The sequence below is a fragment of the Rhincodon typus genome, chromosome 7 (genome assembly GCF_021869965.1).
Source record: "Rhincodon typus isolate 14 chromosome 7, sRhiTyp1.1, whole genome shotgun sequence".
Classification (NCBI taxonomy): domain Eukaryota; kingdom Metazoa; phylum Chordata; class Chondrichthyes; order Orectolobiformes; family Rhincodontidae; genus Rhincodon; species Rhincodon typus.
In genome coordinates, this window is record NC_063338.1 from 32,493,035 (window position 1) to 32,503,490 (window position 10,456).

General features: G+C 36.4%; 1 protein-coding gene across 1 annotated transcript in view; it reads left to right on the forward strand.

Annotated features, from left to right (window-relative positions):
- The window catches only part of hibch (3-hydroxyisobutyryl-CoA hydrolase), a 99,803-nt gene extending 95,166 nt beyond the window's left edge, over nucleotides 1–4,637 (forward strand). Inside the window, exons 8-9 of the mRNA XM_048598738.1 lie at nucleotides 382–428; nucleotides 4,320–4,637. Coding sequence (XP_048454695.1) covers nucleotides 382–428; nucleotides 4,320–4,435 — 163 coding nt within the window. The 3' untranslated portion in view covers nucleotides 4,436–4,637. The remainder of the gene's footprint in view (nucleotides 1–381; nucleotides 429–4,319) is intronic.
- The last annotated feature ends 5,819 nt before the right edge of the window (nucleotides 4,638–10,456 follow it).

A 10,456-nucleotide genomic window follows, 5' to 3' on the forward strand; every position in this document is an offset into this window, starting at 1 on the left:
CTGATGATCAAGAATAGACTGGAAGAGGTGGATTGAATTTTTGTGGCTTTTCGTGGATACGGCATATCAAGACCTTTTAAAACTTTGCCACTTGAATACCTATGTTGTAGTTGTACTGAAGCAGCTTGGCTAGAGACTTAGCTAGTTCTGGAGCGCAAGGTCATGAGTAGTACTGCCAGAATGTTGTCATGGCTCATAGTTTTTGCAGTATCCAGTGCCTTCAGCCATTTCTTTGATATCAGGTTTTTGCATTTGGATTTACATGCATTTGGAAAAGCAAGGAATGATTAGGGATCATTAGCATGACTGTGTGCATGAGAAATCCTGTCTCACTAACTTGATTGAATTTTTTTGAAGAGGGAACAACGAAGATTGACGAAGGCAGAGCAGTAGACGTCTATATGGACTTCAACAAAGCTTTCCGCGAGGTAGATCGGTTAGTAACACTAGATCACATGGGATCCAGGGACAGCTAGTCATTTGGATACAAAATTAACTTGAAGGCAGGGGACAGAGGGTGGTGGTGGAGGGTTGGTTTTCAGACTGGAGACCTGTGACCTTTGGTGCACCACACAGGTCAGCGTTGTGCCCACTCCTTTTCATCATTTGAATAAATGATTTGGATGTGAATATAGGAGGTAAAGTTAAGTTTGCAGATGACACCAAAATAGGTGGCATCATGGACAGTGAAGATGATAATCTCCTATTACAATGGGACGTGATCAGATGCACTAGTGGTTTTGAGGAGTGGCAGATGGTTTTCAAGTTAAGTAAATGTAAGGTGTTGCATTTTGGTAAGGCAAACCAGGGTAGGACTTATACAGTTAATGGTAGAGCCTGGGGATTGTTGCCGAACAAAAATACCTCGGGGTACAGGTGCATAGTTCTTTGAAAATGGATTCGCAGGTGGACAGGATGGTGAAGAAGGTTTGGCATACCTGTCTTCATTAGTCATAACTTTGAGTACAGGAGTTGGGATATCATGTTGTGGCTGTACAGGACATTGGTGAGGCCACTTTTGCAGTACTACATTCAATTCTGGTCACCTTTCTATAGGAAGGATGTTGTCAAACTTGAGAGGGTGCGGAAATGATTTACAAGGATGTTGCCAGGACTGGAGGGTTTGAGCAATAGGAGAATGCTGAATAGGCTGGGACTTTTTTCCAAGGAGCATTGGAAGCTGTGGGGTGACCTTATAGATGTTAATAAAATCATGAGGGACATGGATAGGGGAGGCAATGGCCTAGTGGTATTATCACTGGACTTTTAATCCAGAGACCCAGATAATATTCTGGGGACCCGGGTTCGAATCTTGCCATAGCAGATGGTGGAATTTGAATTGAATAAATATCTGGAATTAAGAATCTCATGATGACCAAAAATCCATTGCAGATTGTCAGGAAATACCCATCTGGTTCACAAATGTCCTTTAGGGAAGGAAACTGCCATCCTTACCTGGTCTGGCCTACATGTGAATCCAGACCCACAGCAACGTGGTTGACTCTTATCTGCCAGATGGGCAATAAATGCTGCCTGGCCAGCGACACCCTCATCCTGTGAATGAATAAAGAAAAAAAATAGCCAAGGTCTTTTTCCTAGAGTGAGGGAGTCCAAAACTACAGAGCATAGGTTTAATGTGAGAGGGGAAAGATTTAAAAAGGAGTAAGGGTAATCTTTTTCACAAAGTGGGTGGTACATGTACCGAACTAGCTATCAGAGGAGGTGGTGGTGACAGGTACAATAACAATTTTAAAAGAAATTTGTATAGGTATATGAATAGGAAAGGTTTAGAGGGATATTGGCCAAATGCTGGCAAATGAGTAGGGGTCAGATTGGGATGTCTGGTTGGTGTGGATGAGTTGGACCCAAGAATGGAAAAAGTTACCACTCAGGTCCCTTTTTAAAATTTTTTGCGGTCTGTGGATTTTTTTTTTGATATAGCAACAAGTATTGTGGCCATGTTCATGCAGGGACGAATTGACATAGACTTAACAAAACAGGGAGTGCACGGAATTGGAGCATTTTATTGACTTGGAAAGATAACTGTTTAAATTAGGGGTCAGAGATTGAGAATCAAAGGGTTTGTATTCAAATGATTAGAAGATGAGTACAAGGGGCACAGCCCTTCACTTTATTTATGAGTGACTTCAGTGATGAAATAGACAGCCATATATCTAAGTTTGATGACACTAAGTTGGTCATGCGTTCAAGAGTGTGTAGAAAGGAACAGAAAGTTTCATATGGGTTTTAGCATATTAACAGTGGGCAGAACTGTAGAAATTGACGTTTATTGTGGGGAAAAAAAAAATGAGGTCATCCACCTTGGCTCTAAGATAGGTCATGAGATTTCCTAAACGGGAATAAACTAGGAATTGTCTAGGAACTGGTAAATTTAGGGGACCATGTGCGATAATCACTAAGAGCAAGTGGACAAGTACAAAGATTAATTTAAGAGGCTAATGGAAGCTGGAATACAAAGGATGAAAGTTATGTTACAGTCATAAAAAGCTAAACTGAGAATGCATCGGGAATATTGCTTTCGATTCTGAGCATTGAAACTTTAGGATAAAACTGGCTCAGAGTGACTACAGTTTTGATTCACCAGAATGATATCAGTGCTGAAAGGTTTAAGTATGAGGACAGTTTAGATAGACTAGGCATCTATTGACTTGAATATAGAAGATTAAAGAATAATCTAATTGAGATCTTTAAGATAATTGAAGGAGTTGATCTGGAAGACAGAGATAAGCTATTTCCTTTGGTGGGAAGAGTCCAAAATATTAGGCAGAATCTTAAAATTAGATTAGGCAATTCAGGGATGACATCAGAAAGGTCACAGAGGTAATGGAAATCTGGACCTCAGCTTTGGAATTTTCAACTGATTGGGCCTAAACCAAAATTAAGAGACTTTTGTTACGCAATTATGTTAAGGGTTAGAGATCAAAGGTGGGTGAATGGAGTTAAGATACAGATCAGCCATGACCTAATTAAATGGGGAAACAGACTACAGGGACATGTTTAATGCTCCTATGTTTCATTTATGCATAATTTGTCAATCGACCTAGACAGTAACAGCATTTGCATTGTTTCCTGGACTTTGTGCCTGAAGTTTCAATACCTAAGCAAATTGTCTTATGCACAGAGAGTGTATAAATTCACAGAATTTTTTGCAGAATATATTGTAGTGTAAAAGAACAGATCAAGGTAATGAGTTCCACAACAACGGATTGAATCTGATGGTTGCTAATCTACAATGGATTACAAGGAAAGAACATTGCTTTACACATTTCAATCCAAATTATAAGTCTTAACTAGGAGCTTTCAATTAATCTATTTTCAACCTAGTAGTATTGATAAGTCTAGAGCCTGATTCAAACAGCTCCTTTGTAGCCACATATCAAGGACACTGGGCAATGGTATTTCTGAGGAATTTTCATTTCTTTTTTTTCTCCTATTTTAGCACAGAATGTTCATGGATACACGTCCAATGTAAATTTGATTTTCTTTATGAATGGGTTTAAGTTATACTAAATAAATTTTGGAACATGCAGCAAAATATTTTGCTATTTTACAAGAGAGGAAAGCAAAACTATAATTTTGTGATAAATTTACAAATCTGATGAAATCGATATGGACTATCAATTAATAAAGGGGCAGAAAGCAACACTGTTTAAAAAAATTTTAACACGTAACTTAATAAATATAAAGAAAGTTATTTAGTCAGTTGCTGTGTTAAGCTAGTTCTGGTTCAGTTGTGACACAAAAAATTGGTGAGAATTAGCACTCTAAATTGCCAATGTCAAACTTCTGATGTTTGAGATATAAAAGCAATATTAGCAAGATCAGTGCAACTTTTTTCAGTGTAAAAGCCATTTTTGGTTTGCAATATATTCAACACTGAAATTGTACATTTCCGGGTGAGAACGGACTTTGGCTGCATATTTTATTTTAAGTAGTGTGGTATAGATATATATTGGGGAAAGTATGAGTGCAGTCAGAGTGCAGGATCAATAATCATTAGGAGAGTGCCTATGAAGTAGACTTTCCTCACAACTACGGAGCTGCTAGTAATCATCACTGTTGGCTAAGGCTATCAGATGACCATTATGTGATCAAGGTAGTGACTAATGAATTGATTGAACATAATGAAAGACAATTAAAAGAGTATATGGCTTCAAATAACTTGAGGTATATCTAGAATAAAATGTAATGAATACATTTTTATATTTGTGCTCCTGTTTTTCCCATTGTATTTATGCTGTTGTTTTAACAGTATTTGTAGTTCTTTTCATGATAACGTTTCTTTTCTGTCTAATCAGTTCTGATTGACAAGGATCAGTCCCCAAAGTGGAAGCCAGCAACCCTAGAAGAGGTGACAGAGGAGTATCTGAAGAGTTGTTTTCAGTCACTTGGAAGCAAGGAACTCAAATTGTAACTCGGAATTTGTTGCTGATCCCTAATTGCCTCGAGAATCTGATGAGGAAATGGATAAATGACTTGGGAAGTGAAAAAGAAATTTATGCATGAGTTTGCAGTCTGTTTTTCTTTTCATGAAATTAACAGGCTTATTTACATCTGACGCATTTATCAAGTGAAAATATTGTAGTACGTATATAATAAATGTACTGAAGCACTAACTTTGTGTATTTTTGCTGGGTCATGGGTATCAGCTCTCATGTATTTATTTAGTGTCATTCATTTTAGAAAATGATCCGACTTCACAGAGATAAAACAAAAATTCTTGCCATGTCAAAAGAATACATTATTCGGAGGACTGGCCAAAAACTTGGCCAGAGAGAACTTTTAATGAGAGTGTTGAGGCAGGAAAAAGTTTTTATTTGGGGATTTGAAAACATGCAGTCTCATTTAACTGAAAGTACAGCTGCTAATGGTATGGTGACAAAACTTGTGATGATGGGTAGGTGCTGTAAGAGCGTGTGCCATGATGGAACAACAAGGAATTTGACAGGTTGAAGTCAGAAGAATGGTGATTTTGGGAAGGGTTGTTTTCTGCAGCATTGGAAGAAGCAACAAAGAAGAGTAGGACACATTCATGACGTGATGTAAACAGCTATCTGGAAACTGTAAAAAGAGCTTTGGATAGGCTAAAATGTACAGAAAAAGGCAAGCCAACTTGGTGAACATTGCCAGGAGTTCATTCTTCTTCAAATGATTTAGATAGCCGCTCTACTGAATTTAAACGCAAGAATTTAGTTTTGCTTAAATGTAATTTAGTTTTAAAGAAACTCATTCAGATGCTTAAAGAAAAAAATGCTTGGTAATTGAATATTCTCTAAAAGGTAAGTAATTCAGTGAGAAATATATCAATGAGGGATTATTTATGTAACATTGAAATTATTCAGTAATTCCTGGCAGTCAAGAGTTGTTTCATACCCCTTAAAGGATACAATAAAATTTACTGATCCTTATGGGAAATGGCAGGCCAAAGTCAACAAACAAAAGTTACTATCTGAGCTGCTACGTAGCACTAGGCGTCCAGTGTCGACACAGCTTTGCCAAAACAAAAGTTCAGGAAGTTCAGAATTTTCTGACTTCTGCCGTATGTTTTGAGCTAATGAAATGGTTTGACTAGGTCACCGTGGAATTTGGCTTCTGGATTGGTATTAAAATAGTCAGACATCTTATATATAGTTCCCTTTATCAAGTACCCAATGCCAAATTGACTGTGAAAAGATCTGATTTGTAATATCTTTAGTGATACAAGGGTACGGTATAGATGAAGTTCTCGTTCAGAGAATGAGTATTATTGATAAGATATATCTTTGGGAATTTTTAATTAATTTCACAAATACAAATTGTTACTGGAAGCAGAGTTTACAGTCAGTATGTTAGCTAAAAATATATTACGATACTATAAAGGAGAAACCATGTACCCATGAACAGATTAACATTGCCACTAAAGCGTACCTTTGAGTAATGATGAGAAGGTGCATTAAGAGAATATGGGTTTAAGTTCTTAAGTACCCAGTGCCTCTTTTAATTCTTTCTTTGATTTCTGTTGTGGGAAATTTGACTTTTCTTCCTTTATTCACCTTGTAACAAAGTTTAGAGTGTTTTTGACTATTTCCATAGTTTTCTGTTGGTTTTGATTTTCTGCTCTTGAAGGTGAAAGAAGAGGAGGGGAGAAGTATCTTCAGTACCTCGAAACATAAGTATTGCAAGGTGAAAAAAGAGTCATGATCCATCTAGTTTCTATCCTGTTAGATGCATGACGCAATGGTAATGTAGTTGTTGACGTCACACGATGAAAATTGTGTATTTAAGATAAATCACCACCTATCTACCAAAAGAAGATACAAACTTGCAACATTTGATTTTGTGCTGCTGTGTTATCAGCTGTTCTCCTGGCTTGAATGCCATCTTATCAGCCTTCAGGCTATCATTGTGCCAATATCCTGATCATCTTCTCAATTGAACACATTTCATGGATTGCAAGGGAGGCTCTAAAACAACAAGTCTTCAGTGAGAAAGGTACAGGCAGAATCTCAGGATGGAGAAGATTGCCTAGTTCAAATGTGACGTGTACAAACTACTATCAATAATTTCTTTTTAGAATTAATATTAAAATGTCATGTTTAAGTAAGCAAATGTATGAATGATTATACGTAGTATTAAGACAAATACATCAGACAATTCACCTTAAATTTGACATACAGAATTGTGATGAGGGGTTTCTGATATCAATAATTTTAGAGTTTGAGTTTTAAATAGTGAAATGTGGGTTTCTTTGTGGAGAGTTCAAAAATATTTAACAAGGTCAGACAGACCTTCCAGAACAGTGATCTCAACCAGTTTTTTCTAACTCATGGAGCATTGGCATCACTGGCTGGGTCAACATTTATTGCCCATTCCTAGTTGTCGTTGCAAAAATGATGGTGAACTGCCTTCTTGAACCGCTGCACTTCATGTATCGTAGGTAGACCTACGATGCCAAATCATGTATTCCACAATTTTGATTCAGTAACAGTGAAGGAACAGTAATATATTTCCAACTTAGGATGATGAGTGGCTTGGAGGGGAAGTGCAGGTGGTGGTGTTCCCATGTATCTGTTGCCTCGTCCTTCTAGATGGTAGTGGTTGTGGGTTTGGAAGGTGCTGTCTAAAAAATCTTTGGAAAATGTCTGTAGTGCATCTTAAAGGCAGTACACACTGCTACTACTGAGTGCTGCAATGACTAAATATTTGTGGATGTTTGCCAATCAAGCAGGCTTCTTTGTCCTGAATGGTGGCAAACATCTTGAGTGTTGTTAGGGCTGTTGTGGTTCATCCAGGCAAGTAGGGAGTATTCCATCACACTCCTGACTTATGTCCTCTAGATAGTGGATAGGCTTTGAGGATTTGGGAAGTGAATTGTTCCCTGCAGTATTCCTAGCCTCCAATCTACCCTTCTAACCAGTGTATTTAGATGTTGAGTCCAGTTCAGTTTCTGGACAATGGTAACACCCAAGATGTTGATAGTGGCAGATTCCGTGATGGTAACCCCATTGAATGTCAAGGTGCAATGGTTAGATTGTCTCTGTCTCTGATTGGAAATGGTTATTGTCTGGCATTTGTGTGGCACAAATGTTACTTTCCACTTTTCAGCCCATGCCTGGATGTTGTCCAGATCTTGTTGGCATTTGAACATGGACAGCTTCAGTATCTGAAGAATCATGAATGGTACTGAACATTGTGCAACCATTGGCAAACATTCCCACTTTTGACCTTATTATGGAGGAAAGGTCATTGCTGAAGCAGCTGTAGATGATTCGATCTATACTACCCTCAAGAACTCCTGCAGAAACATTCTGACAATAATATGACTGACCTCTTAAAAACAACAACCATCTTCCCATGTGCCAGGTATGATTTCAAATAGCAGAGCGTCTTCCTCATGATTTTCATTGATTCTAATTTGGCTAGGGTTCCTTGATGCCAACTTTGTCAAACATGGCTTTATGGCAAGGACTGTCACTGTCACCTCACCTTAACATTAAAGCCATAGTTTGTGTCAGAGAGGTGGTATCCCATTGAAGTGTAAATGGAATATTGTTTTTACTGTGCGGTTTTATGACAAGTGGGGTAAACATTGAAGGCCATTAGCTTGACTTTGTTTCTGGATAATCGAGGATTGATTTTAGCTTTATTACCCCAGAGATTGAAAGCTTTTAGGCTTTTGGAGGAGATCTGACTGGGATCAGAAGCAAATGTACTTTTCCCTAATTTAAAAAAAAGTACAGAGCAGTTAAAGAAAGCACAGTGACCTGAATAGAAAAGTTTTGTTTGTGAAACTTCCAGATCAGTTTGGTTAGAAATCGGCATGTTATTAAAAGCTGAGAAACTTGAAGTTCTCAGTTTTGTGACTATTCATATAAGATGACTTTGAGGATCACAGGAAAGGACTGGAGAGAGTCAGTGAATTCAAACTTAAAGCTTCAGTATAGAAGGGTAATTTCTCTGGATTTCAGTCTCTGTAATGTATAGTGTTGGAAAACAAGATGAAACTTAGTTTTGCTTTGTGTTTTAAGATTTTTGGAACTGTTCTATATTTGGATAGATGTACTTGTTTCTCGTTTTTGTCTTTTAGAATAGAATAGAATTTTGTGTAGTAAACTTCTGCGATCAAAGAAACTCTTCAGCCTTGTGTGACTATGTTTGAGTGAATGACCACTGCATTAACTAAAATAAAGATATGTGACCTATTAAGCCAGATTTCATTCCGAGATCTGACTTGTCCGGAAGTGCCATCAGCTGGGATCATAACATTAGGAAGAAAATGTTTGCGAATGGAGATGTTAGACAGGACAGAGTTAGCCAACATTGTAATTCTCCACTGAAGATAATTTGCAACAAAAGTAATGCCATATAATGTCACATAGGCGACCTACACTGACATTTCCCCAGAAAATCCAAATCTAAGCACACAGTTTATTATTATAGAGACTGGGGGTTGGTTTTTATTAAGCTACTTTTAAACTTTGGTTCTTACCCCATTTCCTTTCCTCCCTCCCCCAAACAAGAGATCAAAATTAAATTCAAAGGTTATTTTATAAATGCAAAATGCATTTCCCAAAAGCAATGGTGAAAATTCCAGTTTCTCATATTTAAAAATTAGGAATGTACCTATTCAGGCTTTATAAATGACTCCCCATTTAGAAGTGTTGAATTCCTCTTTTTTTTTTAGCTTTGTGCATTTATTACTCTGCCTATTCAGTGGAATTTAGTGATTGTGGTAGCTGTCATTTATAGTAATCTCTACAGAAAACTCAGTAATTATAGATATAGGTGTTAGAATTTGCCAGGTTTTGGAGATAGAACTCTGTGATGTATTTGCTCTAAAGGAAAAACTAGATTTATAAATTACAAAACAGCAAATAAATGAAACCATAAAATACACGCAATATATTTTAATAACTTTGAAAATCACTTGTTTGACTAAAATTTCTATATTACAAAACCAGAACAAAAATACCAGTGAATAATTTACATGGTTAAAACAAAACAACCAAATGCTCAAACTGTGAACTAAATTGCACATTTGAAACTTAATGGTAAGTAGAATCAATGTTCTAAAAATAATTAAAAAAAACATTTTGACATTTATCATTTCTTCATTTTAAAGCAAAGAATTCAACCACAGAATGTTCAAACATTTTTTTACACTTTTTTTCATCAACAGACACATTAAATTCAAAATGGCTAGTCATTGCATGGAATGCATTTACAAAAAGCACAAACAATAAAACTTCAATAAACTATTCTACCACAGACTTTTAAGAATCCTCTGAGAAGAGGGACAATTGAAACATTAACAGATGGGGAGGCTGGAGATATTGATTATTTTCAAATAGATTTTTTTTAACAGAACAAAGCATTAAAAATCAAAATATTGTCATATCTACAGAAGTTTCATTGCAAATAAAACATTTTTGAAGAAGATGTATTGATCAGTGGACAGAAGAATATGTTTTAACCTCTGAAGTATGAAAGTAAATAATCTATTTTTATATCTGAAATACGGTCGAATTTGTGCTTCTGGAACAAAGCTACCTTGAAAGTATCTTTCCAGCTTTACAATTAATGCAAGAGTGTATTGAAAATAGCAAAGATTTTTTTCTGTCAGAAATAGTTATACGTTTGTTTATTTAATGTAAAAACAATTTAGGCACTACTACATTAATCAGAAGATGTCATTAGAACTGGAATGGGTCCACTGCAGTACCTGTACACATGCTAAGATGCACACCTGGTTAAAATACAATATGTAACTGACACTTAGTCATTGCTTTCTGCAATTATTTATAGTTTTTATTGTATACTGTTTGATCTTTTTTAGAGTTTAGAACATCAATCCTTAGAAGGATTGTGAATATCTTTTCATCATCATTGACCAAATCAAAATTTCACTTTTAACATCTCTAAATTTTATAGAAGCTAATTAAAAATTTACATGTTA